The 18,091-nt window shown below is 39.0% G+C and overlaps 3 protein-coding genes across 3 annotated transcripts; all 3 read left to right on the top strand.

The window, feature by feature from the left end:
• Window positions 1-384: 384 nt before the first annotated feature.
• Window positions 385-609, top strand: PG994_006527 (uncharacterized protein; the record flags this gene model as incomplete). Its single annotated transcript, XM_066857936.1, has 1 exon — window positions 385-609. The coding sequence occupies one exon, from the start codon at window positions 385-387 to the stop codon at window positions 607-609; it is 225 nt and encodes a 74-aa protein (XP_066717205.1).
• A 4,563-nt stretch (window positions 610-5,172) lies between these two features.
• PG994_006526 (uncharacterized protein) lies at window positions 5,173-6,729 on the top strand (the record flags this gene model as incomplete). Its single annotated transcript, XM_066857935.1, has 3 exons — window positions 5,173-5,977; window positions 6,034-6,145; window positions 6,234-6,729. 3 exons carry the CDS (start codon window positions 5,173-5,175, stop codon window positions 6,727-6,729), a joined length of 1,413 nt encoding a protein of 470 aa, XP_066717204.1.
• Window positions 6,730-10,964: 4,235 nt separating this feature from the next.
• On the top strand, window positions 10,965-12,825 carry PG994_006525 (uncharacterized protein; the record flags this gene model as incomplete). Its single annotated transcript, XM_066857934.1, has 5 exons — window positions 10,965-11,130; window positions 11,181-11,193; window positions 11,236-11,457; window positions 11,511-11,786; window positions 11,850-12,825. The coding sequence occupies 5 exons, from the start codon at window positions 10,965-10,967 to the stop codon at window positions 12,823-12,825; spliced, it is 1,653 nt and encodes a 550-aa protein (XP_066717203.1).
• Between the last annotated feature and the right edge of the window lie 5,266 nt (window positions 12,826-18,091).

Genomic DNA, 18,091 nt, shown 5'->3' with positions numbered 1-18,091 from the left:
GTCAACCTCTCCTCCACCACCAGAATCGAATCCTTCTGCTCTTCGACTTACCACAGCTGGTCATCGCCAACCGTCTAGTCTCGCAGCTGCCTCCTCAACCGCGGTGGCGCTGCGGAACGCGTCCCATTGCTGCGTTCAAAGCTTACCGTCTTATTGATTGTGCTGGGACACACGGGATCGAACGACAAATGATGACGAAGAGAATCATGATGACGAGGTGCGGAGCGCGGCGCCTCGAACCACGCAAACAACGCCGAAGATGAGGGTGCCCGCCCATCGAACGTCGACTCCGCACGCAAGTGCAGGTTCCTCCCTTCCAGCTGCTGTTCATCGAGTAGAGGACCCCAGATTTGTTGCAGTCACTCCAGTCTGCCCTCTGGCTGCATGGTGCGGACGGGCAGGACCTCCGCACCCACCATCTCGCGCGAGGGCCATGGAAAACTGACGGCCATCTCGCGCAGCTTGGCCGAAGACAACTGGCGCCGCACAATGCGGACTTGGGGCTTGACTTCTTCTATCGATCAACCTCAAAGGGCCAGTAGCCGCGGCGCTGGCTGCCTGTCGACAATTTGCGTCACGGCGCCCATGAGCCAGCAAAGCGGCTCCTGATTCAAGGTCGACAGACGCAGTCACTTCTGCCTGCGGCTCTGGAGCTGCAACATTGAAGTCGCTATAAGGTCACAGCGCGTCGAGCGGCACGCAGAAGTGCACCGTCATGGCCGCATCCCCAGTGACAGCCACTGGTCCGTACGGTCGGCGCAGGGGCGAGGTCTCTGTTGGGCAGTAGGCACTTCGCGCTCTTGAGCACAGCCTGCAGCACGAAGGGAATCCGGACCACATGGGTTACCTCGCTCTCTCTCCTCGAACCCGAAGAACTTCAGACCGTTCTCTGTTGACTACCATAGTGGACCGAATCTGTCCTCCGAACGGTGCGAACGCCTGACTAGGCGCGAATCCTTCGGGCATGAGGCCATCCGCCGCCCTTAAGCAGTCTGGTCACCCAAAAGCGACCGACTCGCCATCCGCCGAGACCGTCGTATGCAATTAATCCTCCCCCGTCAGCTACATCTTGAGGTATTCATCCCTTTACACCGTGGTCGCTCGCGTTCAGCAAGAACTTGGTCTGTCCCAACGTGAGGAAGAAGTTGAACGGCTCCGACTCCGGTAGACCCGTGGGACGGTTAAAGGCGAGGCCGAGCACGAAGCTCTTGCCGCTCTACCTACCATAGTCGTGGAAGTAATGGCTTGGTCGCGCCGCTTGGTGTTGGGTGGGCAGTCAACGTAAGTCCCCTCCGGACCCCGTCTCCACGCACCTTCCCTAGTGTTTACAAAACGGCCGTGATTATATAGTATTTTATGGTGTAAAACTATACACAAAGGAATAGGAAAATGGCTTGCCTAATTAATATAGAGATAGTCTGTCTTTGCAGTGACTGATTGTCTCCTGAGCTGTTCCTGTAAGTTAGGAACTAGGAATGACCTCAGCAGCGATGCGGTGGAGAACCAGACCAATCCTTAGAAAGCGTAGCGGCATACCTATCAAACGGTACTTAGTGATCCTCACCGGTACACTTCCAGTGAGGACTTCCAAGCTCTTTTTAAGTATTAAGACTTTCTACGACTTCCAGTCCTCCATTATTACAAGGCCTTTCTTGCTCGTCGGAGGACTCTCGTATGAGTAAGAGTTGGACTCGAAGTAGTCTTCCCTTGGGTTTAGCTAGCCGTTCTTCTCCGAGACAACGACTTAAATATCTAGACGATGTTAGTTGTGGTGTTAGTCAGAGACAGGGTAGAACTGGAGAGATGAGTAGATAGAGAGGGAGAAGGTATACTTAGTAACGTACGTCACCTTATAATTGACCCCCTTGTCGACCTCCACCACGATTTACCGCCTTTTTAATTTAAAAAGAGATTTCTTAACGAATTCTAATCCGAATTATTTTATTCTTTTAAATATATACTAATTTATTAATGGTGCGTTTATTTATTAAAAACGACATCTTTACCGCCATCTAAGATATAGCAAGCGGTAAATTTATTTATAAGGCTACCCTTTATTAGGGTATTCCACGGTCTATTTTCATTAATCGACTTTACGGCCGATAATTACGTTAAGAATTAAAATCTACCTATTAGAAGCTCTTTTTAATTTAAGAGATGTTGGAATAGTAGAAACTAAGGTTTTCTATATTACTCTAAAAGGGGTGCTACGTACCTGCGCGCACGAACCCCTTTTCTGTTTTATCAAGAGGGGCATACGATGCCCCTCGTAGCTAGCACTGGAAATAGATATGAATAATAGAATATAGTAATATAACCCCGATTAAACCCGGAACCCACTTGTACGTACGTACGAAAGCTCATTTAATAAGAGAAGTATTTAATAAACTAGATTTTAGCTTAAAAAACCCTTAGCGTCGTATTAATGTATACGTAAATTAAGAAACTAACTTAACGCGTTTTAATACTTTATAATAACTTATATTATTAAGTAAAAACTAGATAAATTTATTTCTTCTACGTCACCTAGCTTTATAAACTAAGTGGTAACGTCGTATTAACTCTTAGCGTATTAATAAAGTATTAATTAAAGTAATTAAGTTTTAGTTTTTAATTAAATTACATATACTTTAAATTTAAGTTATTAAATTAAAAAATAAGTATAATATAAATGAGCACGGTATTTTAAAAAGCTAAAGAGGTAGTAGCTTTATAGTAAATAGTTCGAAATTACGTTTTATTTAATAAAAACAGCTTAGTTTAAAATATTAAATAATTATATTAAAATATATATCGGCACTTAGTAAGGCCATCTCTTCTTTAATAATTTATAAGGGTAAATTAGTTTAAAAGTAATAATTCTCTTAAAAACTCGATAAATTTAAAGTATAAAAGTTTAATATAAGTAATAAAAACTAAACGAATAACGAAATCGTTATTAAATAACTTAAAGATATCTATATATCGAAAATCGCTTTAAACGACTTAAAAAATACTCGTTTATTTATTTTAAATAAATATAATAATTATGTAACTAACGATTTTATATCTCTTTATTATTAAAGTAATATTTATGTATTATTTTTACCCCTTTATTTATTACACGTTTTTTAACCCCTCGATATTAAAGTCTTTACTTTTATAAAAACTTATTACTAAAAAGAGATCGGTTTCTTATACTTATAAACTAATTTAGCCCTTATCGATAAATAGGACTTCTTTATATACTATACTAGAACTCATAAAAAGGCTTTATCGGCTTAGAATATCAAGGGTAGTTAGCGTGGTAGTGGTCTTTAGCTCGTATGTGTTACTAAGCCACTCACCAGCCCTCTTTTACTCGAAAACAATAATCGAAAGCGACCGAAAGAGATAATACAAGCCTTAACTAATTAAAATAAAGCCCTTACACTTATTTAGACCCCTTTAATTTTAAAAGATTTATTATATTTATTATTAAAAGCTATTATATTATAGTTTAAAATTTAAAAAAATAGTTATTATTTAAAGTTAATAGTTAATTTATACCTTTAATTTCTTAAAAGAGTTAATTATAAGAGGCGTTTAATTATAAAGTGACGTACGTTTATATATTTAATTATAAATAATTTTATATATAATTACCGTGATTATTTAAAATAAATAACTATTATTACTTTAAGTTTTTCGATTTTATCTATAATAAATAAATATTATATAATTATATTATTATAAATTTATTATTTAAATAATTAATTAATTAATTAGTTTTAAAAATTTATTTATTAATTATAAAATTTATTATTACGGTTTAAAAATCAGGCACGCGCCTTAGGTGCTTTTGGGTCCGAACCAGGGTCCGAAATACAGCCCCAAGCATGTGCTGAGTGCGCTGTGGCTGGCTACCCCAACACTGAGCTCCTTTAGATGCATCCGCTGAAGGCAACAACGGAGTTTGGAACTGGGGATATCAAGACAGCGCTTTAAGTAACATACATTACTCTATACTCATTCACAATGAAATATCAGTTAGATATCGAGAAATGTATACCTTTCGCTGGCGGGACTTTGGAGTTGACAAACCCCTGGCACGTGGGATTCACCTTATGCCTCTCAAAGTATTACCCCAAGAAGACGAAGTCGTAGATCCAAGAGCATTCCTACCTCTTTGCCCGCTGGCTCGGATCCGGGCAGACCGACGGGATCTTCCTGAGAAATCCTGTGATTGCCGACCTGGTCCCGGTCGCACAGGCTGAACGGATTCGTTTCGAAGTGTCGCCGCCGCTTATTATTGCCTTCGTTGATTCCTTCCTGGATCGGCCCACGTTGTTCCCCGTCGGCGCCATCCGGTCAATGTCAGCTTAGCTTGCCAGAGTTGATTGATGGGACGGGACATTGGACGATTCATAATGATGAGAGGTGTTTGATCAGATCATCTTCTTGAATAAACTTCCAGCAAATTCGTTTTTAGTGTTCGACTCAATTTTGCCAGGAAGAAGCTGTGTTCCTCAGGATTAACGAAGATCCGGCGTGGTAAATGTACCTAGCTCGACCCAGCCATTTGGGCCCGGATTGCGGGTGAAGCCCCGCTGTGAGCCTGGACGGTCATCAGTTTAAACGAACCACCATCGTACGCTTGCGCTCCTGTTCCCCAACAAATGCCACCCCAACACTGAACACAGGCCGACGGGAATCGGGGGATCACATGTTTCTTACACCGTCCTTTGGGACCCCTATCAATATAATAGGTGCACTCGCCGAGACTCCGAGACGGCTACCCGTTGCATCAGAACCCACTGCTGTCAAAGTTGGGTTCTGCTTGGGGCTCTGGGGGGTCCAGGGGTCCTACCTAATCCTCCCATCCCAACCATCTCGGCTGGTTTCTAGTCGACAGCCCTGCAGGGACAGTCCAGGCTTGTGCTGATCAACCCCGCCAAACCGCCACACTCGTCTGGCACCACGATTTGTTGTATATCGACATTTGTTGAATTTGTCTATGACGGAGGGTAGGTGAGTAAGTAGGTAGACTAGTAAATCGCTTATATATCAAGAGCCTGGTGCTCTCACTCCTCTATGGGATATATTGCAGCTATCCAGAATCTCGTGTAACTATCTTTGCTATCACACAATTATCAGCTCAAGCCACTCTCGTCTTGGCCTTCTACTTTGAAGATGGCGGCATCAAAAGCCAAGATGGCGCCCAAGGTTCCTCAAATCAGTGAGCAGCCGGTCACATTTCGAAACTGGTATCAACACCTTAACTGGTTAAACATATACTTCGTCATTATCATTCCTTTAATCGGTTTCATTGGCGCGTACTTCATACCGCTCCAGACCTACACATTTATATTCGCTGTTGCGTACTACTTCAACAGCGGTCTTGGTGTCACTGCAGGTAGGTCAAACTCTAAATCCAACGACAACCACTACCCAACTTTCACCATGGTTCATCCTTGCCGGCCACACACACTAACGACAAGCCACCCCACGTGGCGCCCCCTCTCTCTAGGTTACCACCGTCTCTGGTCGCACACGTGCTACAAAGCCACGCTCCCGCTGCAGCTGTACCTCTGCGCCGCCGGCACCGCGGCCGTCGAGGGCTCGATCCGGAAGTGGTCGCGCGAGCACCGGTCGCACCACCGCTACACCGACACGGACCAGGACCCCTACTCGGTCAAGAAGGGCCTCTGGTACTCGCACATGGGCTGGATGCTGATGCAGCAGGACCCCAAGCGCATCGGCCGCTCCGACATCACCGACCTCAACGAGGACCCCTTATGCATCTGGCAGCACCGCCACTACGGCTCTGCCGTGCTGGTCATGGCTTACATCCTGCCCGCCGTCGTCTGCGGGCTTGGCTGGGCCGACTGGTGGGGTGGCCTAGTCTACGCCGGCATGCTGCGCGTGTGCTTTATCCAGCAGGCTACCTTCTGCATCAACTCGTTGGCCCACGTCCTCGGTGATCAGCCGTTCGATGATCGCAACTCCCCTCGAGACAGTAGGTTACAGACATTACACCCGCTACCCATTACGCCTTGTTAACCTCCATTGCAGACTGGATCACTGCTCTCGTCACTCTCGGCGAGGGTTACCACAACTTTCATCACGAGTTCCCCTCGGACTACCGTAACGCCATCCAATGGTATCAGTATGATCCCACCAAGTGGTAAGCAAGACGTCCCCCAGTCCTTTTGACTGGATAAACGAAGCAAAAACGAGCATGTACACTGACCTGGGCCTCGCTCAATGCACAGGATGATCTGGGTCTGGAAGCAAGTCGGCCTCGCCTACGACCTCAAGACCTTCCGCCAGAACGAGATCGAGAAGGGCCGCGTGCAGCAGCAGCAGAAGAAGTTGGACCAGCGCCGCGCCAAGCTCGACTGGGGCATGCCGCTGGAGCAGCTCCCCGTCATGTCGTGGAGCGAGTACAGAACCGAAGCTCAGGAAGGGGGCCGCGCCCTCGTCGCCATCGCGGGCGTCGTGCACGACGTCTCGTCCTTCATCGCCGACCACCCGGGCGGCAAGGCCCTGATCGGCTCCGCCGTCGGCAAGGACGCCACGGCCATCTTCAACGGCGGCGTCTACAACCACTCCAACGCGGCGCACAACCTGCTGTCCACGATGCGCGTCGGCATCCTGCGCGGCGGCGGCGAGGTCGAGATCTGGAAGAACGGCCGCGCGGCGTCGCGGAAGTCGCTCGAGTCGAGGCTCCGCAACGAGGGCGGTCCACGGATGTCTGTCGCTGCTTAGGCGGGATTTGGAGATAGCGTCCACAAACAAACTTGGCTACCTTGCGAGTCAGGGGTGAGTGGCGGGAAAAGGAGAGCCAGAGAGAGTCGTCTTAAATAGAGGCTCAATATGAAATAATTCATGGGTGGAGGGCGTTGTTTATGCAGGCATTCAGGATTGGAAGGCGTTCAGATGGCTCACGTAATTAGGGCCAATCCAATTACACGATTATGCATAAAGTTAAACTTCAGGAATAGCGGAACTTAAATACAGCAGCATCTCCGTTTTTACTACCTTGATCACGTGCACGACCTTGCTTAGGCTCCCGCACGTCGTGACCTGGACCGCTTGAGACAGAGCGCCCAAGTCACAGTGACTTGACAAGTGGGATAAGATGAGGCACCCTGTTGTTATCTTAGGATATAGCCGAGGGAAGACCTCTAAGGGTAGAGTTCATGAGGCGATACAACTTCACTGCCCCAGGTTTCAGTGAGAGGTGTTTGGTCGGACTTTACCGATTATGTAATACACATTCCAACACCAGATATAGAAAGTAAATGTCAGGCACATGGGTAATAGGGGGGAAAAGTGGATAAAGGAGTAGAGACACCTACCACGCCAGTAACGACCAAAGCAAGAGTTCGAATAGGTGAAAATGTAAGCTGAACAGCGCACTTAATATCTCAAGTCAAAGAAACGTTAACGTATCCTACAAGTGAATGTCCCACACAAGCGAATGTCCCACTTTTATAAATTTCCTTATAGCCTTAACCTTTTTTTATATTCTTTTACGTCTGAAAATGTTATAATTTTAAAAAGAAAGTGATATAATTCTAGCGTTTTAAGCGCTTTAGGAAGACTTAATTTTAAGCGTATAAAAGGCTGTATTAATTTATTACGTCTTATCGAAAACCTTATAGCGTAGACGAAATAGTTAACTTATATGACGCGAAATATTTACGAATTTTTAAAAGCTTTTAAATTTTAAAAAAGATATAATTATTCGATATATTATTAATTTAAATATGCGATCGTTTTTTCCCCGGTTAAGTAATATAAAAGATATAGCGAATCGATTATTTAATTTATGCGACGCGGGACGCGTCGGCGTTAATTGGGCCTCTAATTTCGTATAACGATAACCAGACCTCCGGACGCGTTTTAATTAAAAAATCGATTATTAGAAAGTTCTTTATAAAGATCCCGACGCGTATCGCGCGTAGTTTATTTTTGTACGGAATATAATTTATAAATACGGGATTTAAAAAGAGGATATTTATAACTTTAACGAGACCGGCTTTTTTATAAGTTAAATCTCGTTCGAAATAGTCGTAACTACTTCCGATTAATGTGGAAAGCTTAGGGTAATATAGTAAAAGAACTAGGAATAGGTTATAATTATTTAAAGCGTTAGATTATACGGTTACGCTATTCCTCCGTATATTATCTTTATTAGGAAAACGTGCCTTTTTTTTAGTACGAAAATAGTTTATTATTAAAAGATTAGGTGATCGTAGTTATTAAAAATAGTTAGATTACGAATAAAAAAAGCGAGGACTAGATTTAATACTTTAATTAATATATTAGGTTTTATACGTAGGGTTGTTATTATTTCTTAGTCTTAAACGGCTATAAAAGTTATTACTCGATAGTTTTCGAGTTTTATTATAAAGAGTACTCGATTATTATATTTTATATACTTTTTTATTTATTATATAAGCTTTAACTTTTTAATATCGGCTATTTTTATATATTAAAAAAGGCGTACGGGAAAGAAATTAAATATTTTATACGGGCGTATATTACTTATATTTTAAAGGAGGATTTTTTATTAGCGTTTTTAAAAGCGTTTCAAGCGATTTTTACCGTTTCGAATATACGAGGAAGCTTTTGAAAGATAGGACTCGTTTTATATAATCCGGAATATATTATTTTATAATTAGATATAAAGCTATATATTTTTATACCTCCGGGGATATTTTTTGGCCTATTTATTTCTTAAAAATTAAAAACTTTAAATAATCCGATTAAGGCTTAATTTTAAACTAAATACGTTCGAAACCGTATTATATAATATTAAAATAGTCTTTTAGTATTTATTTTAATTAGCTTTAACTAGATCGTAAAGGTTATAATATATATTATATACCGAGTTATTTTTTTAAAAAGTAAGAACGCGATATTTTGAAAAGTAAATAAGATGTTTAGCCGGCGCCGTTATATAAAAAAGAAATGGCTATAAGATGAAGGATTATTTTATATATAAATTAAAAAAAACCTATAGTTTTAAAAGGACGTTAATAAATAGTTATAAAACGAATCGCGTCGGAAGAGTGGTTATATAAAAACGTTTAGAACACGTTTATAACGCTATAAAATTTGCGGAGAGCCCGGGTATAATATATATACTTATTAAAATAATATAAAAATATTTAGAAATAAAAATTCCGATTAATTTTAATATTTTAAATACGTTATGATAAAATTAACTTATATTTTATTAGAAGGGGTGTAAAAAAATGGGATATTCGCTTATGTGAGACATTCGCTTATGGGATACGTTATCAGTATTGTTAAGAATGAGCTACACCGTTTAAATCCAGCCCCTCGAAATAAACCTCCCTCTCATCTCAAGTAGCTATTGCCTTATGACCTCCTCGTATATGTTGTGCCTGGGTAGAGAACAGTACATAATGATGGGTACTAATGGCCACTACTATTCTGTTGTCAAACTGGCTTCCTATACCTTGTAGATAGTACTCGGTGTCGTGACTGGAGCTTCCACCCCCATCACTGGGCGCCTGGTCGTTAGTGCGACCCTGAAAATCCGACACAGGCACCGTTGATGCTGGAGGACTCGCGTTGACGATCATGCTGGAGCTCGCATTTCGTTCCGAGGACCTTGTCGTATAGAGTGTACTGCCATGTTAGTCATAGAACGTACGCCAGACATAGTTGATCCTGCAAGGGTCCCGGATGACAGAGGGGGAGGTTTTGAGAAGGTTCACTGACTGCTTTTTCTTGTGTCCGGTCTGCTTCTCTTGGGTTGAGGTCGACGTCTTGCCCATACTGGGCATTTGGAGCTGGTACTGGAGCGTGTTGCCCCAGGCCTGTAGGGTATGGGTGTATATATGTATGTATAAGTATATAAGTTGAAGGTAGAGGACGAAGTGAGTTGGCATGGAATATTGAAATCTGATAGGGTTTTAGAGAGTCTATATATACATATAAGAAACACATAGGCGAGAAGGGAATGGCAACTATAGCAGAGCGAGCTAAAGAGGACCGAAGACATGTAGACATGCTGCTGGTGCCGAGCAGCGGGATCGAGTGGGAGTGCCTTGGGGCATAGTACGCCATATTCTCGAACATGCTTACGTGCAAATACACAACTTCCAAGGATATCAATCTTCTTTGCCAATGCAGCAGGAATGCGAGGGCGCAAGCGGCACTACCTCTGACTTTTGAACCAAGTGACAGCTATTGGCCATTGTCCTTTTGAGAACTGTATAGTTGCTATGTGCCCGCCCAGATATTTGACACGAAAAAGTAAGGCTCGTGTCAGTCGGATGGCACCCTGTCTGGCCAAGCATTGATAGCCAGGGAGACTGTCTCTAATTGGATATTGTCTTTTTGGTCCTCGCAACTACCGCTGTACTTAGAAGATCTGGAGTGAATCAGATGAGGTACATTCTCGTTGTCTGTGCTATCTTGCTTTCGGTAAAGTAATGCTGCCGATTCGCTCGCTGGATGTAGCATTCAATCTCTGCCTTGCAGCCACCAGACCCACCGTACCCCTTTTTCTAGCCTGATGATTGGCCTTTGTCCTTTTGTTTGACATGGATATAAGCAATCGCAGCTACAGCCTGCTTCGATCATGGAGGGTAGCAGCCCTCTTCTTGGCTATGTTAGGAATGGTCGCATCTGCACCTCACGGGACCGTGTCATCGATGACAAGACTCGGTGGGCCCCCTCTTGCCCCTTATTGGCCAGTGTTCTTTTGTAGAGCTAGGAAGTGATGAAACAGGTACATTAAATGCCCAGCCCATGTGTTTAATCGATCACCGACCCCAGGTTGCTGCCTTACAAGCCGGCTTCTAATTCAGGCTGGGGTTAGACAAGTCCCACTTACACTTGAAAATGGACCGATATTTAACTGCGGCCGAATTCCACAATCCTGGCAATCATCCAAGTCACCAACCTTCGTTTCAATTCCCCATTCTCTTGGATCGCTCAATAGTCATCAGCATTCTACCATGGACCCCGCAAACCTCAATGCCCCTGACCCTCGATACCTACATATCCCCTTTCCTAAAAGATGGGACTGCCATCGCGACACGATCCAGAGACTGTACATTGATGATGGACTTTCCATCGAGGACATCGCCTTGAAGATGAAGGATGCATACTGGTTTGACGCAAGTAAGTAACTATATATCGGGAATTCTCCAACTAATTACCTTTACTTGCAGACAGCTTCTCACTGTACCTCATTTACTAATACCTACATGTACTTAATCATACCAGTGTCCGACAATACAAGTACCACTTAAAGGAATGGGGATTCAGCAAGAACATCTCGTCCACTGCCAAAGGTCAAGTCATCAAGGCAATTGAAAGGAGGCAACGCAAGGGCAAGGCCATCGGGGAAGTTCGATACAAAGGCGAACCAGTCGATAAAAGGAAGCTCAGGAGGTACCTGCAGACTCTGCCTCAAGACGAACCGCAGCTGTCTCCTGATTCCACGATGTAAGCTCCCCACTCCGCCATCTAGTTGGATGCTCTGACTGATTCACGTAAAGTATTTCTCGTTGGGACTTTCCTCACCAAGCATTCAAGATCACACCGGGTCCTTCCAACCACCATTCCCCAGCCGGATCGACACCGAGTGCCATATCCATTCTCAGTCCACCTCAGATGCCACCGGGATCATCTCCTTCCACAGCCCGGTCTCCTATCAATGTTCCCACACCGACAGCAGTTGCCATCCGAGACAAGACCTTGAATAATCGGGCAGTGAGTCTGCTAGACGGGCGATATGGCGACTTTCTGGGGAACATGTCGTCTAAAGAGCGAAGGTCGTTCCATTCCTTATGTCCCTATGTTACTTCCGTGAGCACAAAGAACTGATTACCTTGTAGGATATCGATAGCATGGCTAGACCAGTTCTGGTATTTTTCCTTCAAAACGTTTAAGCATTGGGGGAAGGGTCCCAGGCTTTGGACCGCAGATATGCTGCACTTTGGCGATCTGCTTAACATCGTTTCTTCGCCAAATACCCCTGGTGCCATCACTGGTCCCCATGGCTGTTCTTCGAGCGAGAACGGTACCTCTAGCGACCGGCATGGCCTTCTTGAACCCACTTCTCTGTGTCGGTGGAGTATTCACCTCAGTATAGGAGAGTATATCTATGACGAAACACCGTCGCCTCCCACAGAGCCATCATACCAATATGACATCAATAACCCAGACAGTTGGCCATCGTGGCCAAGCGAGTCCGCCTCTGCCGATCCAATACCAAATCTCCAAGAAGCCCTACATACAAACGGCTTCAGCAGTATTGAGGCTGACCTACTACCCCCATCTTCCACTCAGGTCGTGAAGGCAGCCGCACAGTCTCCGGGCGAACTGCTAGTCGATTCTATCGGATTCGCCATCATGGCTCGGAATGCCGACCTACTAAGAGAACTGTTGAAACGCAATGCCTCGTCAGGCGAGTTCGAACTTGGGAAATTGAACCCATACCATCTCGCAGCCACTTATCTTGATGGCGCCAAGTCGTGTTGCGCTATTATGGAAACGTTGTTACGTAGCACCACGGCACAGAACAAAATTGTGAACCTATTTACCAACTTGGGGCATACCGTCCTGGATTCCCTTATGATGACTATACTTAAGGCACAGTCTTCATGCTTACCCGAAGTCGTCGATGAGGAGTTCCGAGGGCAACGGCAATTTGTTGGTGGAGAGGTAGATCCATGTGGTCGTTGGGATGCTGAGTCACCATGCATTCGACACTCCAATGCATCTTCACGAAGCCATATCCCCAAATCATGGAAGCACATGTTCTGTCACACTTCGGTCCAAGTAATTTGCCATTCAATCATCAACATGTAAGCTAAAGCACCCCCTCACGGGCCACCCCGCCACGGGCCACCGCGTTTTACCCCACGAACGCGTCTTTTTACCGTGCATCTTAATTAAAAAACTCTTTAATTTAATTATTACTCTTTATTTTTTAAAGTAATTATTACCCTTATTTTTTTCGTTTATTTTTATTCTTTATAACGATATCTTCGTTTAATATTTAAAAGCGTATATAAGTTATTCTACGCGACGTAAAGCTTAAAGTAATTACTTACGAATCCGCCCGTAAATAATTAGCCCCCTAATCGTATATCTAACGCCGTCTCGCCGGTATACCTATTAGAAGTAAATTTAATAAAAATTAATAAGTTTTACGACTACTTTTAAAAAACGAATTAATATATTAAGTTATTAATTAAGTTAAATTTAAGTTTATAGCTTAATAAATATTAAACGCCTCCGAGGCCTTTTATATTTTAAAATAATAATAATATACTCGTTTTTTAATTAAAAACGAGTTCGTTAAAACCGTAAAGTTAAAAATAATTAATTATAACCGGGTTAATAAAGTTATAATAATAAATATTAATATTTTTTTAATAGATTTAATACTTTAAAACTAATTAATATTCTTTTTAAACACTTTTATAATATTAACGAAATAAGTATCGGCTAAAGCATTAATGGTAACCATTAAGTAATTACTAAAGCTATTAGTATTATAGCCCGACTTAACCATGCGGCTAAAAAACCCCACTCACCGGCACGGAACTACTATACCCCGAACGGGCTACGATATTATAATTACGGACCGTACCGCTAACTATATAAATACGAAACCAGACTTTTTTTAATAACGAGTAACGCTATTATTACGCCTGGCGATAAAGCGAACGCGCTTATAAAGTAACGGCGATTAATAATAAATTACGTAGCACGGTAAACGTTTAAAAGAGATTATTAAATAGCGTAAAACGTAATTAGAAGCGATTATTAAGTAATATAAAGCGTAATTAAAAGCGATTATTAAGTAATACCGAGCACGTTTAAAAAAGATTATTAAGTAGTAATAAATTAATAAAAGAGGGATTAAATATATAACGATAAATATTTCCCTTATATATTTTATATAGATATTTTTTATTTTAATAATTAATTTAAATATTAATTTTAATTTATTAATAAGGTAAATAGTTTTAATAAAACTATTATAAATACTTTTAAACTTATATATTTTGATTACTTTTATTCTTATTAATTATTACTTATTATATTAATAAGAGCGACTTTTATTATACGTTCGGATATTTTTTCGTATTATTAATATAAACTTTAATACGTTTTATTAAGTTTTTTTTAAAACTTAGATAGTGTTCGTTATATTTTAATTATTTTTATTTTTACGAGTTATTATTTAAACCTTTAAGTAATAATATTATAAAAACTATATCTATACCTGGCTTTAATAATATTGTCCGATAAGGAAAAACTCCTATTGCTACCTTTAGTACCTCTTAACGGGATCTTGTTATAGATATTGATAGCGACGATAACGATAATGAACTTACCCGATAAATATTAGTTAAGCGAATTTAGGAACTTGAACAGGAGAGCGCTAATTATTAGTATTATTATGCTAAGCTTGAAAAAGAGCGTAACGAGCTCTTAATTAAAGGTACCCTAAAATAAATACTTTATAATATTAATAAGTTATGCGAGGAGGTACGCCTCTTTTATATAGTTATTAATATTATTTAAACCTTTATTATATTAAAGAAAGGTATAAAGATTAATACGTTAACCTTTTTTAATAAAATAAGCGGAAATTTCCGAAACTTTTTTATTTAAGTTAAAACCTATTAACGGTTTTATAAAAAAACGTTCTAAAACGTTACTTAATAAGTTATTTAAGCCGCCTCGTTCTTTAAAAATAAAGTACTCGTTTAATTCGAACCATATTTAAATAAACTTATAAAAAACGATTAATAAGTTAAGTTATATTGCACAGAGGTATAACGTATTTTCGAAAATTACGACGGCTTCGAACAAACCTTTAAATCACTTTTTTAAAACCCCGACGAAAAGCGCTAGGCGGAAAAAGAACTTAAAACTTTTAAGTAAAAAAGATTAACCGCTTTTTATATAGCCGAGTTTTAGCGTATTATAACTCGATTAAATTATATTAAAGCTATAAAAATTATAATATATTATTAAGAATTAAAGGATAACGTTAAGAACGAATTTAGCCAGCTCGATATCCTCGATAATTTTTTTTTATATATAGAATTTATTATTAAAATCGATACCCGTATATACGAGCGACGTCGTGAAAAACAGGGCGGACTTTAGCGGTAAACTAGTTGAACTTAAACTAATACGGGGCGACCACGATAATATAATTATATATCGCTTAAAAATATTATAACGTATAGCTATTATAATAAACTTATAAATTTTAACGTTATTAAACACGATAAATAAGATAAGAAACTACGCGGTATTTATTATAATTATTAAAAACTAGGATATTACGTTTAAAAATATCGAGTACCGAAAAAGGATTTCCGACGAGTTTTAAAAAAATAATATATTAATATAATTAAGGTAAAAAACACCCTTATAATAATTATTAAAAATAATAACGCTATTATTAAACATGGTAGCCTATTCTAAATAATTTATTATAATAATAAGTATACCTTTTATTTAACGGATAAAGAAAGCACCGGATAATTCTTTAAAGCCTTGGAAGGTAAGGAGGATTATAGCCGAAGCGTCGTAATAATGCGAAAGGAGTAACCCCTTCCTCACGACGAAAATAGTAATTCGATAAATAATATTATAAGCTAGTTAGAGTAATTAATAAATCACGAATACCTAATAAGTATACTAATAAACGAGCTAGCGAACGAGATCGCCAAGTTTAGAGACCTTAAGACCGACGGGTAGATAATTATCCCTAATATTCCTTACCTCGATTCGAAATATTTACGTTAAGTATTTATTACGGCCGGTTTTAATTAAAAAGTCCACGGTAATTACGTAATAAAAGATGACTTACAAATTTTCCCTTACTTATAAAAAACACTTTACGTTTTTATAAATCTTATATATATATAGCGCTTATATAAAACATTTCGCGGAGAAACACGAATATAAGTAATTCCCCCGAAGGATCGGTAAATAACCTATTACGTAACCATACCCGGATTATATTATTAAATAAATCTGAACGTCGATCCTAAATAAACGATACGCGTACCTATTAATATAAAAAAACCTACGGTAGCTATAATAGTATTACTTAGAAGGACGAGATTAAAGGGAGTATTTTAAAAACTAATACCTTAAACACGCATAGGAAAAAATCGCGAGCTTATAGACGTCTAAAGGAGAGCGCTTAACGCTCTTAAAACGTATAAGTATATACCTGATAAGAGAACCTTTTTAATATATTAAAGAACTTATAAAGCGCTTATAAATTACCGCGAACTTAATAAACTTTCGAATTATTAAAAAAACCCGAATCTTAAATATTAAGGATAGTATTTTATACGGGGAAGAATATAAAAACATCTCTATTAATATATTAAAAAATACTTTATAAAAAACAAAAAGAACGACGGCGATAATACGAGGATCGATTATAAAATATCGTTAATAACTTATAAACGCAGCATTCGGGAAATAAACGCCGCTTATTATAAAAGGACGATAATAAGCGGATCAAGATAAGTCCCTATACTAAATAACGGATAATCGAGCTATTTATAAGTATATTATATTAATAATAAGCGTAAAAAGAGTTTATATTAAAGCGCTACTTAATAACGAAATATAAAAAAACTATATTTTACTACGAATTATTAATTACTTTAAACTCGAATAATAGGAAAAAAACGCTTTATACCGATTTAAAACCGTCGATAAAGGATTTATAACTTATAACGATAAAGAAGTACGGAAAAAAGTCGCGAACCTTCCGGTCGATATTAAAAAACGCTATAAACGAATTACGTATAATATTACGAACGTTATAAAATACGATATAATTTTAAAAATACTTTAATTATAAGTAAATAATTTTAAAATTAATTAAAAAATAAGCTAACTTTAATAAAATATATTAAAAAAAGGTTTAATTAATAAGTAACGGTTTAAAAAACAACCTTTTAATAAACTTAAAATCTTTAAAATATATATTATTATTAAAAAGCCTAAACTAAACGTTATAACGATTATATTAAAAAAGTATTAATAATTCGAAGCACTTTTTAATAAGAAATTAAAAATAAGCTTATCGTTTTATATACGGTAAAACTATAAAATACCTTTTAAAAATAGGAAGGAACCTTTATTTATACTTATATATAAACTTAACCAGGAGTACGAGTAAGCCTTAAAAAAGTATATTACGGAAAACTTCGAGAAAAGAGTTATCCAACTATTTATATTATTAGCAAGCTTCCCTATCCTTTTCGTTCTAAAAAAGAGCAAGGACGAGAAACCTAAATGGCGTATATATATCGATTACCGGAAACTTAACGAAATTATTATTAAAAACCGATACCCTTTTCTTTTAATCGGCGATTTACGGAATAAGTTATTACACGTTAAGATCTTTATAATATTTAACCTTTTTAATATATATAACCTAATTCGAATTAAAAAAGAAAAAAAGTAAAAGACCGCGTTCCGAACTAAGTACGAATATTTTAAATATTAAGCTATACCGTTTAGCTTAATTAATATATTAACTAGCTTTTAATCTATAATTAATTATATTTTATAAAAATACCTCGATAAGTTTATTATAATATATCTTAATAATATCCTTATTTATTTTAAAAATAACGAGTAATACCGAAAGTATATAAAACTAATACTTTAAAAACTATAGGATACTAATTTATTAATTAATTTAAAAAAGAGCGAATTCTATTAACGATCTATTACTTTCGTAAAATATATAATATCCCCGGGCGAAATCTGAATAGAACTTTTAAAAATTTTAATAATTAAAGAATAACCTACGCCTATAAGCGTTACGGAAGTCAGATCTTTTTTAGAATTAATTAATTATTACCGGGTTTTTATCCCGGATTTAATAGGATAGCGATACCCTTAACGAACTTAATAAAAAAGGACGAACTATTTTAATAAACAGAGAAAGAAGACGGGGCTTTTTATAATATTAAAGAACGAATTTTTAACGAATTAATACTTTGCGTAATAGACCCGTCCAAACCCTTTAAAGTCGAAACCGACGCACCGAACTATGCGATCAGAGGACAGC

The sequence above is a fragment of the Apiospora phragmitis genome (assembly GCF_038363925.1).
Source record: "Apiospora phragmitis strain CBS 135458 chromosome Unknown utg000006l:1.0-5683423.0:1.0-5690449.0, whole genome shotgun sequence".
Lineage (NCBI taxonomy): Eukaryota > Fungi > Ascomycota > Sordariomycetes > Amphisphaeriales > Apiosporaceae > Apiospora > Apiospora phragmitis.
This window is presented reverse-complemented; position numbering and strand designations above follow the sequence as displayed.